Here is a 26,766-nt window from a genome sequence, read left to right as displayed (position 1 = left end):
AAAGAGCAGCAAACCAGAGGACTGGGAGACATTTAGAATTCAGCAGAGGAGGACAAAGGGTTTAATTAGGAGGGGGGAAATAGAGTATGAGAGGAAGCTTGCTGGGAACATAAAAACTGACTGCAAAAGCTTCTATAGATATGTGAAGGGAAAAAGATTAGTGAAGACAAACATAGGTCCCTTTCAGTCAGAATCAGGTGAATTTATAATGGGGGACAAAGAAATCACAGACTCCAATTGAACTTTGGTTCTGTCTCACGAAGGAAGACACAAATAACCTTCCGGAAATACTTGGGGACCGAGGGTCTGGTGAGTAGAAGGAACTGAAGGAAATTCTTATTAGTCAGGAAATTGTGTTAGGGAAATTGATGGGATTGAAGGCCGATAAATCCCCAGGGCCTGGGAATAGTCTGCATCCCAGAGTACTTAAGGAAGTGACCCTAGAAATAGTGGATGCATTAGTGATCATTTTCCAGGGACTATCGACTCCGGATCAGTTCCTATGGACTGGAGGGTAGCTAATGTAACACCACTTTTTAAGAAAGGAGGGAAAGAGAAAACGGATAATTATAGACCGGTTAGCCTGACATCAGTATTGGGGAAAACATTGGAATCAATTATTAAAGATGAAATAGCAGCGCATTTGGAAAGCAGTGACAGGATCGGACCAAGTCAGCATGGATTCATGAAAGGGAAATCATGCTTTACAAATCTTCTGGAATTTTTTGAGGATGTATCTAGAAGAATGGACAAGGGAGAAATGTGGTATATTTGGACTTTCAAAAGGCTTTTGACAAGGTCCCACGCAAGAGATTGGTGTGCAAAACTAAAGCACATGGTATTGGGGGTAATGTATTGATGTGGATAGAGAACTGGTTAGCAGACAGGAAGCAGAGAGTCGGGATAAACGGGTCCTTTTCAGAATGGCAGGCAGTGACTAGTGGGGTGCCGCAGGGCTCAGTGCTGGGACCCCAGCTTTTTACAATATACATCAATGATTTAGATGAAGGAATTGAGTGTAATATCTCCAAGTTTGCAGATGATACTAAGCTGGGTGGCAGTGTGAGCTGTGAGGAGGATGCTAAGAGGCTGCAGGGTGACTTGGACAGGTTAGCTGAGTGGGCAAATGCATGGTAGATGCAGTATAATGTGGATAAATGTGAGGTTATCCACTTTGGTGGCAAAAACACTAAGGAAGAATATTACCTGAATGGCGGCAGATTCGGAAAAGGTGAGGTGCAACAAGACCTGGGTGTCGTGGTACATCAGTCGTTGAATGTTGGCATGCAGGTACAGCAGGCGGTGAAGAAGGCAAATGATATTTTGGCCTTCATGGCTAGGGGATTTGAGTATAGGAGCAGGGAGGTCTTACTGCAGTTGTACAGGGCCTTAGTGAGTTCTCACCTGGAATATTGTGTTCAGTTTTGGTCTCCTAATCTGAGGAAGGTCGTTTTTGCAATTGAGGGAATGCAGCGAAGGTTCACCAGACTGATTCCCGGGATGGCTGGACTGACATATGAGGAGAGACTGGATTGACTGGAACTGTATTCACTGGAGTTTAGAAGGATGTGAGGGGATCTCATAGAAACATCCAAAATTCTGACGGGACTGGACAGGTTAAATGCAGGAAGAATGTTCCCGATGTTGGGGAAGTCCAGAACCAGGGGACACAGTCTAAGGATCAGGGGTAAGCCGTTTAGGACCGAGATGAGGAGAAACTTCTTCACTCAGAGAGTTGTTAACCTGTGGAATTCTCTACAGCAGAGAGTTGTTGATGCCAGTTCGTTGGATATATTCAAAAGGGAGTTAGATGTGGCCCTTACGGCTAAAGGGATCAAGGGGTATGGAGAGAAAGCAGGAAAGGGATACTGAGGTGAATGATCAGCCATGATCTTATTGAATGGTGGTGCAGGCTCGAAGGGCCGAATGGCCTACTCCTGCACCTATTTTCTATGTTTCTATGTTTCTATGCCAACCCAAAAAATGGGTGAGCAATTTGCTGGCCGAGGATCAGGGCATATTTATGCAGAACTTTCTCTCACCGGTTAAATAATGTATGAACCAAGGTAGATTTTACTTGGTGCATGGAAGGAGGAAGCTCAACAGAGCAAATGGGCTTTTGACATTCTTTGCTTTTTTTTGTTCCTTTTCAAAAATAATCACACCTGAGAAAGGATCCTCGTGGCACTCTATCTGCTGTCCTACACAGGCCCTGATTTCCAAATGTTCTCAAGATCTTCATTATTTTACTATCTTTCTCTTACATATATAAAACACATTAGCTAGGGTTAATCCATCACATGCCAGACATTACACACCAAATACTTTGTTATAGATGCAAAACAATCTTAAAGAATGCCTGAATTGACCTGCAGCCTGAAACTTACAAGTATTTTCCAATATGCAAAGTCCCCTGACCAAACAACAATTAAACAATAACATAAGGTCATCGACCTGAAACAGTAACTCTGTTTCTCTCACCACAGATGCTGCCTGACCTGCTGAGTATTTCCTGCATTTTATGTTTTTACTTAACAATTAGATTCTGGCCTTGTGCCTTTTGTATTGTCATATTAAAGGGGCACAACTCAACATAGCAGTAAGATAAACCAGTGTGTATAACATGGTAGATCACTCCTGTATTGATAAACAGCGCATCATCTAACTTACTGTGAGGAATGCTATAGAAGATCCTTTCGAGTTTTTTAAAGTTTTCCCAGTGTTATCTGCTTTTTCTACATTTAAACAATACTACACTACAGGAAATATGTGTTTGCACTAGAGAGGGTAGAGAGGAGATTTATGAGGATGTTGCCAGGGCTGGAGAATTTTAGCTATGAGGAAAGATTGGACATGCTGTGTTGTTTTCTTTGTAACAGAGGAGGCTGAGGGGAGACTTAATTGAGGTATATAAAATACTGAGGGGCCTAGATAGAGTGAATAGGAATAGGAAGGACCTATTTCCCTTAGCAGAGAGGTCAATAACCAGGGGACATAGATTTAAAATAATTGGTAGAAGGACCGGAGGGGAGTTAAGCAGAACTTTGTTCACCCAGAGAGTGGGGGGGGGGGGGGGGGGGGGAGACAGGGGGTGGGGGGGGCGGCAGTCTGGAACTCACTGCCTCAGAGGATTTAAAAAGTACATGGATGTGCACTTGAAGGCTGCAGTGCCGGAGTGCTGGACCAAGTGCTGGAAAATTGGATTAGGCCGGATATCTCTTTTTTGGCCAGTACGGATATGATAGGCCGAATGGCCTCCTTCTGTGCCTTAAATTTCTATGATTTTGTTTTAATTACAATATTACTTGGTCGTGCTGCATTACTAGTTTTATATTACAGGCAAAATTGCATAATTACACATGTAGTAGCCCACAATAAAGCTGCACTACCAGTACATATCCTGTACTATGTGTACATTTATTTTCTTCTGTGTGTTTTTTCATACCATAGAAGTGTACCAATGATTAAAAATGCATGTAGCATGTCACAGGTACAACAGAAGGTGCAGCAAAATAAGTTACAGATTAGCATATTGAAGCCTGTTGGTATTAACTTGGCACTTTGGGTGCCTCCAGGTGGCATATGGATATATCTGATATGTATATGATAAATGTATTGTACTGCTAAGATGGAACAAAGTGTAACTCATCCACACTCATTTAAGTAGTGCAGTATACCATAGCCTAATGTGTAGGATTGCGTTTATGCAAGAATTTCTTTTGTAAGTTTGACCTGTATTAACACTATACCTGAGGAGCAGTGAAGCTTCAGCGTGCTCCAGTGCCTGCTACTCAACACTAATGTTAAGAGTTAATAACAAGGTTGTATTGTTTTAGAATTTTCCACAGAATTTTTGGTTCATAAGGAAAATATACATATTTAAATAAAACAAATTATTATAATTTTAATTAAAAGGAAAAATATGTAATTTTTTTAAACATATTAAGTAATTATGCTTATAATTGCTATTTTTCCCCTTTGTGTAAACGCATTTTGTTTAATTCTCAGGTTTTAATGCGCTAGTCTATGAGAGAAAATACAACTTAATAGGCAAGCTTCCCTTCTCGATTGCTTCATTTCATATCAGATTCTAGAGGAGAGATAGCAGACAAATTAGCTGGCAAGTAGCAACACTCTTATCTTACAAAAGAGGTATCTGGGAACACTTGCCAACGTTTCTCCCATGATACGTGTTTACTGGCACACAAGTGCAACAATCAAGGAGAAATGCTTCCCCTCAGGTACTAACCAGTCTACTGAATAAACGGGAAGCAAGTAAGCACAACAAGAACTGGTAATGTGCCAAATGACTTGTGCATGGCAAATGTGAGCTTTGCAATCACCGTACTAGTGCAATAAAAGTCAATGAAGTAAGTTATATTTGTATCTTGATATATTTGGGTAAGTCATTTTTTAAAGAGCCTGAATCCAGATGTAAGTTGTATAAGCAAAAAATTAGTTGAATCAACTATGAAATATTAGCTCGAATGCAGGGGATGAAAAAGAAACAAATTTTAGTTGCTCTTACTTGGACACGGATTTGATGATTGTAATCTGTTGGTGATGTATAGGTTTTGAAATATTCAGAAAAATAAGATTTGTTTTCAATCTGTTAAGCATGTAACATGGGCATCAAACGTAATATATTTTCACAGTACATTCTGGGAAAAGCTGCTGGTAATAATGATTGTCTCAAGAAGAACTGATAAAGTTTTGCTCATCTGTTAGTTTACGAGTTTATAGACTGTAAAAAATAATAATAGTTACACTGTGAAGTAGACCAAAGCAAACAAGTAACAATGTGCCCAAGTGTGAAATCAAACATAAATAAAAGGTTATGGGCAACAATCCAGATAAACCTACATTCATCTCCGGTTTCAAACTCAAACTGCTGACTGTAACTGCCATATCCAGCTGCAGTCCGGGCACGGATCTGAAATACATATTTCGTAGCATGCTTCAGTCCATTAATGATTACACTGGAAGATTTGGACCTTGTAGAGGAGTAGCTGAGTTGTTCGTGTTCCTGCATGAAATTAAGGATAAATTACACGAAGGTCAAAATAAAACCTACTGCTGATTAAATGGCTGCACAAGTCTAACACCACCACCCCGCCCTGCCCTGCCCTGCCCCAGCCCCCACCAACCCAGAGAAATGTAAACACTTTTCTATATTTTTTTAATTAATTTGGCTGCATCTTGTGTTTATTAAGATCAGGGATGTCAGCACTGGGAAATGGACAAAACTGTTTTCCAATTTCAGTAAATCATCACTTCTAGTTATAACACAGAATAGATGTAAAGCCCTTTCTATGTATTCTCAGCTATGAGGGAAAATTTTCTCCCTATGCTAGGTGCAGCAAAGTTGCAAAACTGTTCTTCATAAAACACATTTCTTTTGCTTTCTATATGTAGTTTACAGAGGAAATTTTTCTCAATGTGCCTTGAAAATCCTCGGAAGAGCATGTCATCATCCTTGTGTCCTCTCATAATGAACTGACAATTTAGTGAATTGAATTTAATACTAAATTGTCTGCAGTTTTGTACTGTAAATTTTCACAAGTAACTAGATACAGATGATGAACACTTTCTTTTTAAACTGAGAATCTATATCTCCATCGGGTAGAGAAGATCTCATCAGTGTGAGCTAGATTCAAATCCGAGTGTCAGAAATACAAGAATCCTGCTTAAACCCAATATGCAATCCAGTTGCCAATGTTCATTAATTTCATTGGAATCTACAAATAGTTTTAACCACTTCTGATAAGTAAGTATAAATGGTCTTTAAAACCCAAAATGGATATACTCATGTATAAAACAAATGGGCTTGCCTAAAGAACAAGCAGTTTTTGTTAGTTAATTTAATAAAACAGAATGCAGTAAAATGTTTCACAAAAGGTCCTTTCACCATTGGCCATTAACCATTAGAGAATTTGTGTGAGTTGAAAGATAGATTGTTTTGACTGTCCATGTGGATGCACAACAACAATTCCAGACTTTCCTCATTATAAAATAACAAGAGAATGATGAGACAGGAAGCCAATTGCTGGTCTCAGAAATCATTTGAAACCTAAGACTACATTACAACCTTGAATTCACTACTCTGTAACTATTGTCATAGATTCATTGAGCGTAATATTGTAACCTGAGTTGAGCTGCTGCAGTCTGAGTGTGTCCTGCCATCTGCACTGAGATTTAAGAGAAATGACATGCATACAAAATGTGATCGTTGGATATTTTTCATCTGTCTGTTCTTACCGCAACGCGCCAACAGATAGATGTTATGTTTCCCTTCTTTCTCTGTGGCTCCTGTATATCAGCAGCTGGAATAGAATGTCATGTACCTGATTTTTCTGGTTTTTAGTGCTTGTTCTGTCTTATTTCAGTGGGGCCTTGGTAGCTAAATAACTGATGTAGATTTTTCATAGCATCGAGGAAAGGGCTGTGTCCCCAAAGTGTCTGTTTTCCTGGTGTTCTGCATGCTTGAGCCGACCAGCTGTTGGTGATTTAGAGGGCTTTGTGTGCATGTTATCTGTTTTGCTGATAATCTTGTGAAGCGATCTTCATTTTAATTCTCCAGAATTTGGGTTCAGATCATAAGATTTTCTTTTCCAGTTTTACATTGGTCGGGGAGGGGAAGAGCTGTGAACAGGAACCTGAACTGTGAATGAATTAGAACAACTAACCTGGTGATGAGCACTATTTCTAGTGTAACCTTCCGTGACATCGTGGTGAACAGTAGCATTCTATGTCTGATAGATTAGTTTATTACTGGTGGACCTCATGCTGAGTCAGAAGATACACTGGTTTATAATAAGCTGAACATTATAGCATGTAATGTACAATGTATTATTCTGTTGCTAAGAAGGTGTTTGACTAGTCCTGTCACTTTCAGACCACATGGCCTAATTTCTGTAAATGTTCTGAGGCCAAATCTAGAGTTTAATCGTTGTTGAGGGGAGGATGCAAATTTGGCAGGTGCTTGTAAATCTAGCTCAAGAAAATAAATGACTTTATTTCTCTTTTTTGATATATTTAACACTTAAAAGTATAATGGATAAAGTGCAACATGTTGACTTAAAACCCATTTGTGGGTCTCCCGTGGGTGGCAGTGCTCATGGTAGGTAGGCGGATAAACAATTTTAAAAGGAGAGGGCCATTACACTGTCCTGTTGCTAACGTACAGCAGCGTGTAACTTAGTTTGTCTCTTTTAATGCCACAAGGTATCATTACTGTGCATTCCCTTAGTCAAGTTGATATCACTCATACTTTGCCAGATATTCAGATCAATTAATAGCCATACTAGCTTTCTCTCTTTTTACATAGCATTTTTAAATTAGAAGGTATTTTATGTTCACAAAGAAGTTTCTTTGTAATTGGGAATGGCTTTCTTTCTCTTTTTATGCTTTTTAAACTATGACACATAAGTTTGCACATGTACAGTGCAAACCTTTTCATTTATATACATTGACATCCCAGTTGCTAATCCTATAAAATGGATGCCATCGTACATCTGTGATATGCAGCTCACTGATATTTGTTACTAACAGCTACTTCCAACTCAAAGCAGATTTGAATCTAATCCAAATGAAGTTAAAACACTTAAAAAAATAACAGCTACCACGGAATGATATCAGTTCTGTAATCTCAATGTTCATTGATGGATGTAAGCTGTTGCATGCTTGATTGTGATGACATCATTTATGCATCTCCTCAGGTTCCTCCAATTAGATTACTGCCTTGTAATGATTTCCAGGCACCCACTGCTGAGCAGATAGACAATCCTCCAGCTGAGAGTGATGTTGGAGATAATGCTACTGTGTAGTAACCCAACACTCAATCCACACTCCCCCTGAGCATGAGAAGCATAGATAGGTGAATTTATCCCAGTAATTGTGTGTAAGATGTTACTTTTTGATGCTTCAAGGAGCAAAACAGGGAAGAGTCCACGTTTGTGCTGTGAGTTAAAAGTTGAATTTATTGCTCACAACGACCAGTACTGGGACAGCTAATCACATCAACAGAAAATCAGGCAGAGTTATTTTGTGTTTCATTTCCTTTAGTGGTCATCATTTAGAATGTTAATGGGGAAGGAAATATTTCCATTAATTTAGAAACACTGTCTGAAATGATTACCCAGTTCTTTAAACCTTAGATGGTTTCATGGTGTGATTGTCAATTTTCTAAGCTGTGAAATGTCTCAGGAGCTATGTATTCTGTACAGTGACATTTTCAATGGATCCTTACTTTTTCATAGTACTTTATCTCGTAGTCCAGAATGATTCCATTTGGATGCTCAGGCTCCTGCCATGACAGACTAATACTGTTCTGGGATGCCCAGTCTTTCCTCAGAAACCCGATCAGAGAGGGAGCTGAAAGGACAAAAGGTTCTGTAAAAATATTCATAGGGAAAACCAGCTCAAGTGAAACTTTGGCTTTTGGATCAGTTTAGCAGCAGTTGTCAAAGTGCTATAATGCAACATGCTATTGTGGTTATTTCAATTTCACAGGTGGTCACCCTTAGTCTCTTCTCTTACCACTGTTGTTGAACTTCACCGCCTGCTGTGCTTGACCAATCACCCCTCTGCCTGTAGTCTCTTCAGTGGATCTAAGTGGCTTATTGACACAAACAGTGCAAAAGTTCCAATGGGGCACTATTTTACTTATTTGTGTTTAATAGGAAGCACAGCCACAAACATTTGTTTTTTCTAATATAGTTTGGTGTGGAGCTGTCAGAAAGATACTAACACAATTATTTCCAAAGCAGAGCAACCCTCCATAGCAAAACCAAACTGAACATTTATTCCATCTATTCTGGTTAAAAAAAAATCATCTTCGGAATGTGGGGCATTGCGGGAAAGGTTGACATTTTATTGCCTATTCCTAATTGCCCTGGAAAAGGTGGTGATGGGCCTTCTTATTGAATAAGTAGTGATTTGATACAACTGAGTGGTTTGCGAGGTCATTTCAGAGGGCAGGTAACAGGTAACCATGCTAGTGTGGGACTGGAATCACATAGCCAGACTAGGTAAGGTCGGCAGCTTTCCGTTCTTAAAGGACATTAGTGAACCAGTTGAGTTTTTACAACAATCCAACAGCTTCATGGTCACTTTTACTGGTACCAGCTTCCCCAACCCCTCCCCAGATTTATAAAACTAAATTCAAATTCTCAAACTACCATGTTGGGATTTGAACTCACATTGCTTGGATAACTAGTCCAATAACATAAATACCACACTACTGTACCCATTCAAATACATGGACACAGTAAACTTTAACAGGCTTCTGATTAAAAAAAGTTAACGTGAGAATTACATCTGTGCAATAAGAAAAAAAAAATGTCAGAGATGCAGAATACATTTTAAAGAAAGAAAATGTAAATTGTGAGCTGGCTACCATGGCAACCCTCCAGTTGTAGGTATGTGGATTACTTTGTGTCCTGTTTTATACCCATTATCAAAATGATTTGCACTATTTTCTGTGGCAAAACTAAAGAACTTTTTTGATAAAAAATTCACCTCACTTTTCTGCACATCTCTACTACTATCACATGTCTTATATAAGCCTGGAGAGGATATTCTGAACTCTGGGGCCGTTGACACTTGTAAATTCTTTGCCACGATGAACAGGTATGATGAGGCATATTATGGCTTTTTCTGATAGATGTTCCTCTAATCTTTCTCCCACATCAGAGATAAAATGCTCGTGCTGTTCAGCTGCTCGCTAGCAAAACTCACTTATCGAGGGAAACCAAATTCTAGTGACAGTCATGACTAGCATTCAAACCCAGACTTCTGAATGGAAAGTCAATGCTCCAGCATTAGTTGCCAGATAAGACTAATGCATTTCATTTATTACATGGTTTCACACTCTATGGAGAAACCCATAAGATATTCATGGCACCTCTAATGAAAGGCAGAACTTCAAAAGGGTTATTAAAACAACTGATTGTCTCTCAGTCATTATACTGAGGTGAGCTACCTATGTTATTGAGGATACATGACAGCATGTGTGGTCAGTATAGAATAAGAAAGTGTTACTTCATGGTTACAAACAAAGTCCCATGGGCTCACGTTTGGAAAACAATTTCCATGTGCCATTCTCCAAACCAACCGTACACCTTAAGTTCAAAGGAATAAAAACATAAAATGATGGAAATCGCAGCAGGTCAGGTAGCATCTGTGGAGAGGAAGCAAGAGTTAACGTTTCGGGTTGATGACCCTTCGTCAGAGGCCTTCGTTCTCATCTGTCACTTTTCACACTAATTACAGACTTCATTCAATAGGCTTCTTCAGTTTAAAAAAAACTAACAAATAGATGTTGAAAAGACCTGTTCCAAAATGCACTGACATCTGAATTGGAAATAAATTACCATCATAAGAGTAATAGAGTACAAAAGTAAGGAAGTTATGCTAAACCTCTGCATTGCTAGACCATAGATGCCAACCATTATGCGAAGAATCAGTGGCTCAGAGGTGCTGTGTGCATGTCAGCGTTTGCTGATGAAAATCTGCTTTTTAAAATTTTTACAGCAGCACATGAAGCGGAAGTGTGCCCTCAGTAGCAGTTGGACATAATGGCTGGAAAATTGTGGGTAGCAGGGACATTACCTGGAGAGTACTGTTACATACTTGCGAATCCTCAACTTGAAGTGTTTTGAGCCCACTGTTCCCTGTCAGTCTCAGCTGACAAACATCAGCATGGGATTAAACTTCCTGAGCTGCGATGAGGCGAACCAAATAATGCACTTCAGCAAAGCTCTTCTGGCCACACATGGCTGTGTCAGGTGTTTACAGCCTTTCATTCTCCCCTTCAGCTGATTTAGACAGGAGCTGGGAAACAGCGTCTGCTGGAAACCATTACAGCAGAAATTATGTTGTGGTTTAGTCATTTTAATGTGCACAATACTGGGTATTGTTTTTAAATATGTTGGCTGTTCCATAATATCTACAGGGTGAACATTACAGAAATAAGAGCCACTAACATAATAGAAACTGATATTCAGTTGGCTCTTTCGATGGCAGTGTGTGGGTCAAGGCCTTGGGGTGCAACATGATGCAGTATAGAGGTGGAGTGTTTGACTCGAACTGATGCAGTGTAGGGGAGGTGGTGTCTGTGTGGGACTGATTCAGTGTAGGGATGGGGTATCTCGGCAAAGCAAATGCAGTACAGCAGTGGGAATGTCTGAGTGGGATTGTTGCTATGTCGGGTGCGCCATGGGGAGGGAGTATCTGATTGCAGGTAACACAAAGTGATACTAGACATATTTAGCACTGAGTCTACTAAGCCCCCTTGGTGTCTTCCAGCTTCCTCTTTAGTTATTTCAACAACCTTCATTGAATATATATGTTACCTATCATTCTTTGCTATGTGCAGCAATTTACATGCCTACATTAAACTTGAACTGCCATTGCTCCACCCACTTAAATATTGTGTGAAATTCAATATAGACAGGTTAAGTGAGTGGGCAATAAGGTGGCAGATGGAATATAATGTGGGGAAATGTGAGGTTATTCACTTTGGTAGGAAGAATAGGAAAACAGAATATTTTTTAAATGGTGAGAAACTATTAAATGTTGGTGTTCTTCGTGACCTGTCTGACACGGTTGAATCGGTGTCAAACTTTTGTCATAACACTCCGGTGAAGCGCCTTGGGACATTTTACTACGTCAAAGATGCTATATGAGTGGGGTCAACAAGATGGATGCAGAGTGGATGTTTCCACTCATGGGGAAATCGAGAACTAGGGGGCATAGTTTCAGAATAAGGGGTCGCTCATTTAAAACTGAGATGAGGAGGAATTTCTTCTCTCAGATGATTGTAAATCTAAGGAATTCTCTGCCCCAGAGAGCTGTGGAGGCTGGGTCATTGAATATATTTAAGGTGGAGATGGACAGATATTTGTGCGATAAGGGAGTAAAGGATTATGGGGAGCGGGCAGGGAAGTGGAGCTGAGTCCATGATCAGATCAGCCATGGTCTTATTGAATGACGGAGCAGACATAGGCACCAAATGGCTTGCTCCTGCTCCTATTTCCTGTGTTCTTACATAAATACAAGTTGTTGAAGTTGTGTTCAGAGCGATTTAGGTGTCGGAGTTAGCATGCATGTACAGCAAGCAATTAGGAAGGCAAATGGCATGTTTGCCTTTATTGCTAGAGGGTTTGAGTACAAGAGCAAGAAAGTCTTTCTACTATTGTACAGGGCCTTGGCGAGACCACACCTGGAGTACTGTGCACAGTTTTGGTCTCCGATGGAAGGATGTACTTGCTTTAGCGGCGATGCAACGAAGGTTCAGTAGATTGAATCCTGGGATAAGAGGGTTGTCCTGTGAGGAGAGATTGAGTAGATTGGGCCTAAACTCTCTGGAATTTAGAAGAATGAGAAGTGATCTAATTGAAACATATAAGATTCTGATGGGAATTGACAGGATAGATGCTGATAGATTGTTCTCCGTGACTGGAGAGTCTAGAACTAGGGGGCATAGTCTCAGGATAAGGAGTCATCCTTTTAAGGCTGAGATGTGGAGAAATGTCTTCATTCAGAGGGTTATGAATCTTTGAAATTCTCTGCCCCAAAGGGCTGTGGATGTTCAGTCATTGAGTATATTCAAGACTGAGATAGACAGATGTTTGGACTCTAGAGAAAACAAGGCACAAAATGGCCTGCTCCTGCTCCTATTCCTTATGTTCTTATATAAATACAGGTTGTTGTTGTTGTTGCGTTCAGAGAGATTTAGGTATCCTAGTACAAAAACCACAGGAAGTTAGCATGCATGTATAGCAAGCAATTGCGGCTAGAGCAGGAAAGTGGAGTTAAGGTCAAAGATCAGCCATGATTTTATTGAATGGCGACACAGGCTCAAGTGACCAAATGGCCTACTCCTGCTCCTAATTCTTATGTTCTTATGTAATTTGTTCTGTAATTTCTGGCTGTTTCATCTGATTTTACTGCTTCTCTGAGAGACCTCACCTGGAATATTGCGTTCAGTTTTGGTCTCCTAATCTAAGGAAGGATATTCTTGCTATTGAGGGAGTGCAGCGAAGGTTCACCAGACTGATTCCTGGGATGGCGGGACTGACATATGAGAGGAGACTGGATCAACTGGGCCTTTATACACTGGAGTTTAGAAGGATGAGAGGAGATCTCATAGAAACATAAGATTATGACGGGACTGGACAGGTTAAATGCGGGAAGAATGTTCCCGATGTTGGGGAAGTCCAGAACTAGGGGACACAGTCTTCGGATAAGGGGTAGGCCATTTAGGACTGGGATGAGGAGAAATTTCTTCACTCAGAGAGTTGTTAACCTGTGGAATTCCTGACCGCAGAGAGTTGTTGATGCCAGTTCTTTGGATATATTCAAGAGGGAGTTAGACATGGTCCTTACGGCTAAAGGGATCAAGGGATATGGAGAGAAAGCAGGAAATGAGGGAATGATCAGCCATGATCTTATTGAATGGTAGTGCAGGCTCGAAGGGCCGAATGGCCTACTCCTGCACCTATTTTCTATGTTTCTATGTTATTTTCTGTAAATTTTAAATTTTACTATAATTTCCTCAATCCAGGTCCTTTGTTAATGAGAAACAGGCCTGAGGCACTTTAGTGAGTATTTTCCCTGACTCCTACAGAACTCCCTATTTCCTACCCTTTCGCTAATTTCTTATCCATTCTCAAGGTTTATTCTGGAATACCCATAGCATTGATTTTAACTAATCACCTTTCATGTGGAACTTTGTCAAAAAGCTATTTGGAAATCAAAGTACACAACATCATAGGGCTTTCCATAATCTATTTGAGATGTTATTTCCTCAAGTAGGTTGAGGTGGTCAGTCAGGCAAGTTATTTTCCTTCTGCACCCATGTTGACTGCTGCTTATTACGTGGTTGTTGTTGTTGTACAGATAATTTGTTTTTTTCCACTTAGCACCTGGATGGCAGGGAAACTCACTTTTGCTAAGAGCAACATCTCCAAACATTCACACACCTTCTTTACTCAAAACCACTCTCAACTCACTATATCTTCCACAGGGGCTTCTGCTAGTCTTCAATGATACTTGTTGAAACGAGGCAAGAGACCCTCACCTTTCATTATCATTGCAGGTCTCCATGCCCACAGCTCCAGCCTCATGCTCCAAACTGCTCCTCTGAGTGTCCCATGAAGTCTAAAAAAGTCCGAAATCAAAAAAGCCCGACTTCGTAGGAGTATGTTTGAGTTTGTGTGTATGTATTGGCACATGCGGCGGAGCCTGGTCTCCAGTCATCTTGCATGCCCTTGCCACTGGACCAAGACCCAGCTCTGTCAAGCCCGTGTGGTGGCGGGTGTGCAACGACCACCCCACGTTAAAAGAATTCACGCACAGGCATCTTGCACCATTTAAAATGAGTTCATCAGTCACCTAAGTACTAATTTTTAGTTCGGAAGTCATCATCGACCCTGAGGAACTGCCTACGATGATGATGATGAGGTCTCCATGACACTCACAGACCAATGACATTGTCTTTTCTCCTTCCAAAGGAAAAAAGAACAATGGGGTGGATAACTATCACAGAAAACCCTGGGTCTGCAGGAAAAGGAGGCTTTACACGGAATAGGCAGATGAACAGAAGAGCCTGTTGGAGAGGGCAAGGTTGGAACCAACAGAGATTGTTAATGCGGTACAAGGGAAACTAAAAATAAGTTAGAAGATGGTGGATGTTGGGCAATTAAAATTTAAAGACTGAGATCAACAGGTTTTTATTAGGTAAGGGTTACGAGGAATATAAATCGAAGGTGGGCAAATAGAATTGAAGTACAGATCATCCATGATCTAATTAAATAGCGGAACAGACTCAAGGGACTGAATGGTCTACTCCTGTTCCTATGTAAATGTTGGGCAAGGCTCATAATATGTAGTTTCAGCTTCTTGAGCTTTCTTAAAGTAGTGCAATGCTGTACACTGGCCCGTTATTTCTTCACGATCAACCAAGTTCTTCTGCCCTTCAGACATTAGGGAGTGTCTTTGAGGAAGAGGGCAGCCACTCCGATGAGTACCCGAGCACAACAAAATTAACTGCCACAGAATCACCAACTCTATACTGGCATCTTACTTTGGCCAGCACCAACACAGAGACACCCAATCACGAGGCATCAGTTAGACAGTCAGAAGGGTTGCCACTGGCTGAGCCACTAAGGCCTATTAAGAATGAGAAACAGTATCCACAGCCTTTTGGGAACAGCTGGTATTTTGGGAAGATAATTCAGGTTTAGGATTTTTGTGGCAGATTTGAGGTGGTAGCCTTTAAGAATGTAATTTCCTTTGTTTATTACCCCATATTCACTTTGAAATGGACACTATGGAGGGGAATCCAAGCCACCAGGTCTTCAATTTTTAAGACGTCTTTTTTAAACCATTATGTTTCTTTTTTTTTACTTTACTTCCATGTCCTGTGTACAGTGTCAGAACATCAACATGGTTTAAAAACGTAAGAATTAGGAGCAGGAGTAGGCCATACGACCCCTCGAGCCTGCTCTGCCATTCAATAAGATCATGGCTGATCTTCGACCTCAACTCCACTTCCCCACCCAATCTCCATATCCTTTGATTCCCCCAGAGTCTAAAAATCTATCTATCTCAGCTTTGAATATACTCAACAACTCAGCATCCACAGCCCTTTGGGGTAGAGAATTCCAAAGATTCACAATCTTCTGGGTGAAGAAATTCCTCCACATCTGTTTTAAATGGTCGACCCTTTATCCTGAGACTATGTCCCCTATTTCTAGACTCCCCAGCCAGGGGAAACAACCTCTCACTATCTACCGTGTCAATCCCCCTCAGAATCTTATATGTTTCAATGAGATCACCTCTCATTCTTCTAAACTCCAGAGGTGCAATCTACTCAATTTCTCCTCATAGGATAGGCCTCTCATCCCAAGAATCAATCTAGTGAATCTTTGTTGAATCATCTCTAAGGCAAGTACATCTGTCCTCAGATAAGGAGACCAAAATGGTGACAGTACTTCAGCTGTGGTCTCATCAAAGCCCTATACAATTGCAGCACGACTTCCTTACTCTTGTACTTCAATCCCCTTCCAATAAAGGCTAACATTCCATTTACCTTCCTAATTGCTTACTGTACCTGCATGCTAACTCGGTTTCCTGTACGAGAACACCTAAATCTCTCTCAACACCAACATTTAATGATTTCTCACCATTTAAATAATATTCTATTTTTCTATTCTTCCTACTAAAGTGAATAATCTCATATTTCCCCACATTACTCTCTATCTGCCACCTTATTGCCCTTTGTGTCCTCCTCACAACTTACTTTCCCACCTAGCTTTGTATCGTCAGCAAACTTAGATACATCCCTTCATCTAAGTCATTAATATAGATATTAATTAGCTGAGGCCCACTAGTTACAGCCTGCCAACCTGAAAATGTATCCATACTCTCTGTTTCCTATCCATGATAATAGATTACCCCCAATCCCATGAGCCCTTATGTTGCATTGCAACCTTTTATGTGGCACCTCATCAAAAGCCTTATGGAAATCCAAATATATCCCATCCACTAGTTCTCTTTTATCTATCCTGCTAGTTGCATCCTCCAAAAACTCTAATAAATTTGTCAAACATGATTTGCCTTACATAAAACTAAGTTGACTTTGCCTAAAATTATTATAATTTTCTAAGTGCACTGTTACCACTCCTAATAATGGATTCTAAAATTTGCCCTGGATGTCAGGCTAACTCGCTTGTTGTTCCCTGTGTGTTCTCTCGCTCTCTTTTCTTGAATCGCGGGGTTACATTTGCTACCTTCTAATCCTTTGGGACCATTCTAGAATCTATGGATTTTTTAAAGATCACAACCAATGCACCCACTATCTCTACAACCATCTCTTTTAGAACATCTATATGAAATACATATGCAGAAAAATGAAAGTTTTTGCCAGTTATGACAGTCCACATGTAGATAAAAAATACATTAAGGGAACTTCAGCTGCTACGTAAATCAACACTATTGTTTTGTGTTATTCCAAAATTTACAAAATGCTTTTATCTGATTGTAGCAGGCCACTTACATCTGGCTGTGTGCTGTCTGAAACGGAGAGTGGCATTCTTCAACTACAACTCTTTGTAGCTGTATCAGTTCAGTGTACATAAAAATACAAACTCATCTGATTACACTTTGTATGCAACTCAAGCACAGAACAGTTTGTGAGACATGCCACTTTTTTCATTGTGTTAATAAAATGGCAATCAAATAAGCAGTAGGAGTGACATTAATTAGTAAGTAATATTTTCCCTTAAACATACATCGCATAATACTTTCACAATCTGCATAAAAAGCTTGCGGCAGCATATTCCAAGAACTCATAAAACTGTCGCTTTCCAGACAGAAACTGTTTATTTCTTATTTGTAGAAGTAATCGCGATACTATATGGAAACCCATAATTAATAATGCATTAAACTATAGTCAGGGGAAGCCTGTCTTATCTGGTGTCGAAGAATGAATCTGCAGAAGCCTGATAGAGGTTGAATGGTAGCTATAAATGGCGCTGATTTATAGACTTTTTTTCATAATATATTTCAATACAGGACCTTAACAGGAGGTGTGATGAAGCGTCACACTACCCCAGACCTTTAGTACACTGCGGATGTGGCTCACTCCAGATACGTATTTCTTCTGTTGGCAACTGATAACATTATGAAGTAATGAAAATCAGACATTGTTATACTAAAATCTCTGCAATACTGGGATAAGTAAAAGGGGAGGTCAATCATTTCAAGCCAAACCCTTGCTGCCAATGTGTTTTCTAGCTGGTGGCGTATAGTGTGTAGAATCGCTGAAGAGTACTGCATTTAGCTGAGAGGTGAAAATATGTATCTGGACTTTCTTTATTGTTTAAGGTATTCATTTCATGAGATATTTTGTCTCCAATTAGTCTTCTTTAAAAATCTGGAGCATCTTGCAACAGAGAATATGTGACCTTCACTTGTGTGGGAACAAAGGACCAAGAGACATGTGTAGTAAGTTCTGATTTCCATTAGCAAAACTGCCCAAAACATTTTACAATAACCTCCATTAAGTGTATTCAGCATTTGAAATAGGTATGGCGTATGGATCACAGATGCTTCTCACATGCTGCAATTATATATTTAGATGCTTCCATATACACCAACATTTAAAAACAGAATGGCTGAATGTTGCAATGCGGTTTTAATGTCAGAGTGCAAGGCATGAGAACTGGCTCATAGTTGGGATACATATATATAAATTATTTTTATCTTAATTGCTACAGAATCTGTTGGACTGAAAATGAAATACAACAGCAGTGTTTGGAACTGGATATTCTGGTAATTAAGCCTGCCTCAAAACACTCCACTGAGCTTCACAAACTCTTTAAAGCCTGAATCAATTTCCGAGTACTTTCATTAGCTTGAGGTTCCTTGTTTAGGTCTACATTATGGGTCCCTTTTCCCCACTGCTGAAGCTTATGTTATTTTGTTGTTGACACTGTCCATCATAAAATTGATATCCAATTTATGTGTGACACAGTATGCTTGTGTCTGAGGTCATTTTAGATGTATAGGAGCACAAACAGGAGTCCAACTCAAAGGACAATACATTTGTTTTAATATGTTTTCTTTGTGCAGAAATAAATCGTCCCTCTACTGGCTTTAACTGCAACATTTCTTTCCACTGAGTAAATAGTTTCATGCAGCAGAATGTAAAGTTGGGGTTAGCAATGTTCACTTGTGAAAAGTAAACAGCATTTACACCAATGTCAATAATACAAAAAAAATCAGGCCATATAATTCATTACTAGAAAATATGAATTTGTGACTTCACGTTCCTACAGGTAATCATCTTAGGCAGTCCCTCGGAATCGAGGAAGACTTGCTTCCACTCCCAAAGTGAGTTCTTTGGTGGCTGAACAGTCCGATACGAGAGCCACAGACCCTGTTACAGGTGGGACAGACATTCGTCGAGGGAAGGGATCGGTGGGGCTGGTTTGCCGCACGCTCCTTCCGCTGCTTGCGCTTGGCCTCTTCACACTCTTTGCGTTGGGACTCGAAGAGCTCAACGTCCTCCCGGATGTACTTTCTCCACCTCGGGCGATCTTCGGCCAGGATCTCCCAGGTGTCAGTGGTGATGTCGCACTTTACCAGGGAGGCTTTGTAACGTTTCCGCTGTCCTCCTTTGGCTTGTTTACCATGAAGGAGCGCCGCATAAAGCATTTGCTTAGAGAGTCTCGTGTCTGGCATGCGAACTATGTGACCTGCCCAGCGAAGCTGATCGAGTGTGGTCAGTGCTTCAATACTGGGGATGTTAGCCTGGGCGAGTACACTGATGTTGGTCCGCCTGTCCTCCCAGGAGATTTGCAGGATCTTGCGGAGACATTGTTGGTGATATTTCTCCAGCGACTTGAGGTTCCTTCTATACATTGTCCATGCCTCAAGATCCATACAACCACGATATGCGAGTATTCTTCACTGCAGTCAAGGCCACCTACGGTCCAAACTCCCAAGGCCCCACCCCCACTCCTGGCCAAGAACGGGGCAAACACTCATCAAGGACACCGAGGCTATCAGGGCCTGATGGAAGGAGCACTTTAAAGATCTCCTCAATCGAGACTCTGCCTTTGACTCGAGTGTTCTCGACTCCATCCCGCAGCATGCGTCCCACCACCAACTCAGTGAAGCTCCAACATTGCATGAGATAGGCAAAGCCATAAAACAGCTGAAGAATAACAAGGCTATGGGTGCAGATGGAATCTCTGCTGAGGTGCTAAATTATGGTGGAGAGGCGTTGCTGGCGCAGATACATGACCTCATCTCTCTCATCTGGAGGGAGGAGAGCATGCAGGGAGATCTCAGAGACGTTCCTACAATGCACTTTTGAATATCAAAATGACAAACCCAAAAATGTGGTTTAATCAGGGTTAATGCCAGATCAGCAGCCAAAGTGCATATTTTTACAATAAACTGGTACTTGTGGTGAGTTGAGGAATATACTTTGAAGAAGATATGGTGAGAATGAATGAAGTGATTCCTGATAAATTGTGTTTTGATGGGTTCTTGATGATTTGAGGGAATTAGGAAAGAGCGACAACTATTTTTGCGCTACGGACATATTTAAAGTATAATCTAATCCTGCTTTGAAAGATTTGTGCATTTGTACCCAAAGATTTCTCTATTAATCCATTCCATTTGAGAATTTTTCTGCTTAGCATATTTTTCCACTTAGGATATTTTTCCATTCTCTGTTCTTCTTCCCAAAATATACTACTTCACATTTTTCTACATTGAACTGCATTTGCCACATCTTTGCCAACAACTTTAACCTGTCAATATCCATCAGCAATCTTCTACATTCTTCCTCATAGCTTGTCCTCAAATCTTAATTGTCATGATTTGGTATCAGCCACACATTCTGACATAATTTCCTCTATGTATGGAGAAAGATAGCTCCCACACAGATCCCTGAGAAATACCACGGGCTACATCTTGCCAATCAGAAACATCCGTTTAGTCTTATTCTCTGCTTTCTGTCCATTAGCCATCAGTCTATCCATACTGCCACTTTAACTTTAATAACACTGTCATGGTTACTAAACTAAAATATACAACACTACCTTCAGAAATCTGAAATGCAGCTCCATTTTAAAGATTTTTTTATTGTGCTGGGTATGTGTGGGGAAATTATACTGTGCAGAGTGAAAAATGCAGTGTTGAATTCAAAATGTAATTTGCTGCACAAACCATCTGCTAACTGTTAATTGAGCTCAAGTGAAACCTTATTACACGCAGAAAGCTTTTTGTTATTTTGCTAAAAGAAGTCAATGAATAATTTTTCAAGATACTAATGCACAGATGGTCTCAAATAACTTAATTTACAATGCGCTAGTTATTTAATTAAAATGCCACAGTGTCAAATTCTGGATCTTTAACATCTAGCAATTTGAAACATCATTGAAAACAAAGAAACTCTCAGATTCACAATTCAGCTCGCCAGGTAATGCAAAAAGTGAGAATATGGCAGTATTTTGCATAATATCGCATTGGTTCCACTTTATTATTCTACTTAGAGAAAATTATACATTCTACATAATTTATTTTTTCTCAGAATACAGCACTTATTAGATGAATATGTTGAGCTCTTCCAGCTCTGCTGATAAATTGAAAACTGAGCCATGGGGACAAGGAAGTTTCCAGGTTCCCTGGTTTTTGCTAAGTTAGCTGATGTCAGCTTGGCTGGTGATAGGGATCCTCAAACAGGCCTCATGTTCATCAGCTAGGTGTGAGAGGGCAAGCAAAAAAAAAATTAACCAGGGTTTCCAACCCTGATCATTATCCAATGACTCTTTCTGGAAAGTGCCTAACTATGGATTTCAGATGAAGACAGGACTGGGATTGGATATGATGCTGCTCAGAATTGAACAGCCCGTGGAAACACATTTTCTAGGTTTGCAAGTGAAGAACGGTCATTTTGGTGAGCTTGTGCAAGTTGTCCATCGCTGGTGAAATCGGACCTAGTCTGAATCATCACCTTCAATCGATGGATGATGAAATTTGGGGAAAGTGAGTTTGTGGCAGTTCTGTTATTGATTTGAAAGACCCTTAACTTTTGAGTGCTGCTTTGGTGAAATTTTATGTGCTCACAGCTCCTGATAGAACTGGAAGCCTATCTGCTGGAAAGCAAAATATTTTTCTTTCTACATTTTTACAAAATCTTATGCTCACCTGGGTGATGGATGCCACTGCACTCGTGCAAACTTTTCTTGTCCCATGTCATATCATTGTGATCTCCCTGAATAGGGCACCTAACTTGTTTTTATTGGTATATTGGCTTTTTTATTGGGGCCACTGATAATTGTATGTGTTGACTATTATTGCCAACAGTGTTAAGCCCTTTCATTGGTAGACACTGATAAATCAGAGTAATTCATAGGCAGTTCCTCGGAATCAAGGAAGACTTGCTTCCACTCTTAATATGAGCTCTTAGGTAACTGAACAGTTCAATATGAGAACCACAGACTCTGTCACAGGTGGGGCAGATAGTCGTTGAGGGAAGGGGTGGGTGAGACTGGTTTGTCAGGGCCCGCTGGAAGGAGCACTTCGAAGATCTCCTCAATCGAGACTCTGCCTTTGACCCGAGTGTTCTCGACTCCATCCCGCAGCATGCGACCCGCCACCACCTCGGCAAAACCCCAACACTGCATGAGGTAGAAAAAGCCCTAAGACAGCTGAAAAACAACAAGGCTATGGGAGTGGATGGAATCCCTGCTGAGGCACTGAAGTAAATCAGAGTACCATCCTATTTAATAACTTAAACATACTTATTTTATATATTTTTGAGGGGGGTTTGGGATTGTAGCTGTGCCAATATTGTGCCCACATTGAATTGGCTACTGCCTTTACTGGGAACAGTTTATCTAGATGCAATACACATACTATTTGACCAAGACTCCACAGTGTCGGTGATTCATAGCAATTTAATGAGAGTGACTTTGTGCCCTTTTCCTTCCCTGATACTTTTAATTACATTTGAGGATTTAAGAAAGGCTGCAACCAGCTATCTGGAATGGAAATTCTTTCCATTGTTCAACAGGTGGCAGAAGGCTCACAGCTCACCCAGCTGACAGAAATAATTAATAACAATCACTAAGCTGTGAACTTTGAATATTTACAATCTGCTTAATTTGATATTGTAACAGGTCCTCAAAGGACCACTAGCTGTGATATCTACCTCAACAAGTTTTGCAAAGCTATGCATTGTCCTGAAAATGGATAACTATCTTAGGACAGGTTTGTCAAGGGGCTGCGCTAGGATCTTTGAAAGGTTATTTTGTTTACAAGTCTACAGCCAAAAGCTGTCTAAAACTAGGTCAAGTATAATGCACTTTTGCTAGATCACCAATTTCCATCTCGCTGTACCATTGTGTGGGAAGAGCTCGACAAAGAATCGCTTTAAAAGTTTCATCAAGGATCGCAAATTGTGAAAGCTACTGCAAAAAAAATACAAGATGTTCAAAAATTGTTTATGAAGAGAACCTATAAGCCAAGCAGAGAGTTCTAAACTATCCAAATCTTTTATTTTATTTTGTACTTCTATCCCGCTCAATAAACGTGATGTAATTTTTAATTATATATAGAATACGTCTATTTGTACTAACTGAAATGCAGCAGTTTCTCTGATTGGCTCTCCAGACCTATTGCTGATTGGTCCCCTTGGAGGATAAGCCACACCCTAAAGTTCCTCTGGAATGTGTAACTGGAACCGCCCAGCCCAAGTTCTGAGTAAATTTCCAATCTATAATTCGATCCATTTTGACTTCAGAAGCCAGAGGATAGATCTCCCCAAAAGCCACCAAGTTCCAGCTGACGTCCATCACTCCAGCGTAAGTGCATCCCTCTGTCAGCTGAAGACTCTTACCCAAGCGCAAGACCTTACCCACCCCCCCCATCCCCGGCCATAGATGGGTCATTGTGTGCGGATTGTTAACATGTTTGTTGGGTATGAAATGAATAGTGACAGTCGTGACTTCTGGATATCATCCACCCAAACGATGTCCCTTGTAACACACGCACGAGCTTTCACACACCAGGGGGTAGGAAGAACGTGATCCATCTTCTCTGAGTTCCCTCTCTCCCCTCAGATTCCCCCCCCCCCGCCCATGTCTCTCTACCCACTCCCCTCTCAACCAGGCTCTCTCTCTCTTCCCCACTCACCACCCCCGCCTCCAAGCTCTCTCTCTCTCTTCCAGCCCCCAAGCTCCCTCTCTCCACCCTCCAGCTCTTTTTCTCCCTCCCCAGCTCTCTCACTATCCCCCCCCCCCACCCCAAGGTCTTTCTTTCCCCCCAAGCTCTCTCTCCCCACATGAAGCTCTCTCTTGCCCCCCCTCCCAAGCTCTCCTCTCCCCAAAACACTCTCTCCTCCCATCCAGCTATCCCCCCCTCCTCCCCAAGCACTCTCTCCCCTCAGCTAAGCTCGCTTCCCTCTCTACAAGCTCTCTCTCTATCCCCCCAAGCTTTTTCCACGCCCCCTGGCAAGCTTTCTCTACCCCCCCCCCAAGTTTTCTCTCGCCCCCAAGCTCAAGCTCTCTCCCCCCCCCCCAAAGCTCTCTTCATCCCCCACAAGCTCTCTCTTCCCCCCACCCAAGCTCTCTCTCTACCCCCGCTCCCAAGCCCTCTCTCACTTCCCCCCGCCAAGCTCTCTCTCCCCGCTACCCAAGCACTCTCCCTCCCCCCCCACCCAAGCTCTCTCTCCCCCTGTCAAGCTCTGCCTTCCCCCCCCCCAAAGCTCTCTTCATCCCCCGCAAGGTCTCTCTCCCAAGCACTCTCTCGTCCTCCCCCTGCTGCAAGCTCTCTCTCTACCCGCTCAAGCTCTCTCTCTCCTGCCCCCCCAAGCTTTCTCTCTCCACCCCCCAAGCTCTCTTCCTCCCCCCAAGCTCTCTCCCCCCCAACTCTCTCCCCCCCAACTCCAAGCTCTCTCTCTCTCTCCCCCCAAAAGCTCTCTTCATCCCCCGCAAGTTCTCTCTCCCAAACTCTCTCTCTCTCCCACCCCCCCGCAAGCACACTCTCTCCCCCCACCCCCAAGCTCTCACTCACCTCCCCCAAGCTGCCCCCCAAGTTCTCCCTCTCTCCCCCCCCGAATTCTCTTCCCACCACTCCCCCAAGCTCTCTCTCCCCCGCCATTATCATATTTAAGGAACCGAATACCTGTTTTCAAGCAGCACTTACTCACAAATAACCTGCTAATGGATGCCAACTTTGCCAGAATCACTTGACTCCAAACCTCATTAAAGACTTGGTCCAAGCATTGACAAAAGAGTTGAATTCCAGAAGTGATGCGAGAGTGATTGCCCTCAACATCAAGGCAGCATTTGACCAAGTTTGGCATCAAGGAGCCCTAGTAAAATTGAAGTCAATGTGGATCGGGGCACCCTTCACTGGATGGAGTCATACCGAGCAAAAGGAAGATCGTTGCGTCAACTCAGCCTCAGGACATTGTTGCAGGAATTCTTCAGGACAGTGACCTAGGCCCAACCATCTTCAGCTGCTTCATTAATGAGTTTCCATCTATCATGAGGTCAGAGGTGGGGAAGTTCGCTGGTGATTGCACAGAGTTCAATTCCTTAAGAAGTCTGTCCCCACATGCAGCAAGACCTGGACAACATCCAGGCTTGGGCTGATAAATGACAAGTAACATTCACGCCATACAAGTGCCAGGCATTGACCATCTCCAACAAGAGCGTGTCTTTTCACCTCCCCTTGATAATCTAGCTTTACCATCATTGAATCGCCCACTATCAACATCCTGCGATATCAGGATTGACCAGAAACCTAACTGGGTCAGCCGCATAAATGCTATGGCTACAAGAGCAGGTCAGAGGCTGAGTATTCTGCAGCGAGTGACTCACCTCCTAACTCCCCAAAGCCTTTCCACCATCTGCAAGGCACAAGTCAGGAGTGTGATGGAATACTCTCCACTTGCCTGGATGAGTGAAGCTCCAACAACATTCAAGAAGCTCGACAGCATCCAGGACAAAGCAGCCTGCTTGATTGGCACCCCATCCACCACCTTAAACATTCACTCCCTCCACCACTGGTACAATGTGGCTTCAGTGTGTACCATCAATAAGATGCACTGCAGCAACTCACCAAAGCTTCTTCAATAGCACCTCTCAAACCAGCAACCTCTACCACCTAGAAGGATAAGGGCAGAATACACATGGGAACAGCACCTTCTCCAAGTTCCCCTCCAAGTCACACACCATCCTGACTTTGAAATATATTGCCGTTCCTTCATCATTGCTGGGTCAAAATTCTGGAACTCCCTACAGAACAGCACTATGGGAGTACCTTCACCACACGGACTGCAGCGGTTCAAGAAGGTGGATCACCACCACCTTCTCAAGGGCAATTAGGGATGGGCAATAAATGCTGGCCTTCCAGCAACTCCCACATCCTGTGAATGAATTTTAAAGAGGTGCACTACCAAGTTACTCTTATGTCGGCATCCACCTAAGCTGTGTTTTCTGAAATTGCTCTATCCGTGCTATAGTTCATGGGTTATTCCCTGACCTTTTCCAATTGATGGATGGATTTTGCAGGACTCTGTTCTCTCACCCAGTCTGTTCCTTTTCCATATATCAAGGAATGAATAAATTTGCATTTATATAGTGCCTTTCAAGTCCTCCCAACTTAGGATGTCCTAAAATGCTTTGCAGCCAATTAATTAGGTTACATCGGCAAATGCAACAGCAAATAAGTACACATCAATGTCCCAAAAACAACTATGACATCGATGACCAGTTAATCTGTTTTGGTGATGTTGGTTGATGGATACATTTTGACCGGACACTGGGAAAACTCCCCTGCTCTTCTCCAAACAGTACCCTGGGATCTTTTACATCCATCTACAGGCAGATGGGGCCTTGGTTTAATGTCTCATCTCATTCCATCTGTCTGTACCCTAATCTGTTAACTGCATCTCTTCATCTCTCTCAATTACACCCACATGCCATATCACACTCTCTGTCTCTTCGTGTTTCTTTGTAATGATGTGTTTTTGCTTGCATCTGTCTCTCCCCAATATTTTCTCTGCAATCTGTTCCGTATGTACATCTCTGCCTTGATTTTTTCCATTATCTCTGTCCTTATCTGTCTCTCGTCCCTCATTTCTAGTGATGTGTCTGATGCCTGCCTCAACCTGTCTCTGCCCCTGTGTGCCCTTATCTACATCACCTCTCATATCCATCCTTTTCTGCCTCTGCC

General features: G+C 41.7%; 1 protein-coding gene across 3 annotated transcripts in view; it reads right to left on the bottom strand.

Moving 5' to 3' along the window:
- Window positions 1–26,766, bottom strand: part of epha6 (eph receptor A6) — a 754,048-nt gene that overhangs the window by 167,041 nt on the left and 560,241 nt on the right. For 2 of the 3 annotated variants that reach the window (XM_070893392.1, XM_070893391.1), the window contains exons 4-5: window positions 8,249–8,373; window positions 4,864–5,026 (exon numbers count right to left, since the gene is read on the bottom strand). In XM_070893392.1, coding sequence (XP_070749493.1) covers window positions 4,864–5,026; window positions 8,249–8,373 — 288 coding nt within the window. Of the gene's footprint in view, window positions 1–2,387; window positions 2,414–4,863; window positions 5,027–8,248; window positions 8,374–26,766 lie in introns of all 3 variants that reach the window. The other variant, XM_070893390.1, reaches the window with a different exon arrangement.

Source organism: Pristiophorus japonicus, chromosome 11 (assembly GCF_044704955.1).
Source record: "Pristiophorus japonicus isolate sPriJap1 chromosome 11, sPriJap1.hap1, whole genome shotgun sequence".
Classification (NCBI taxonomy): domain Eukaryota; kingdom Metazoa; phylum Chordata; class Chondrichthyes; family Pristiophoridae; genus Pristiophorus; species Pristiophorus japonicus.
Note: the sequence above shows the minus strand (reverse complement) of the source record. Positions and strands in the feature narration are given on the sequence as shown.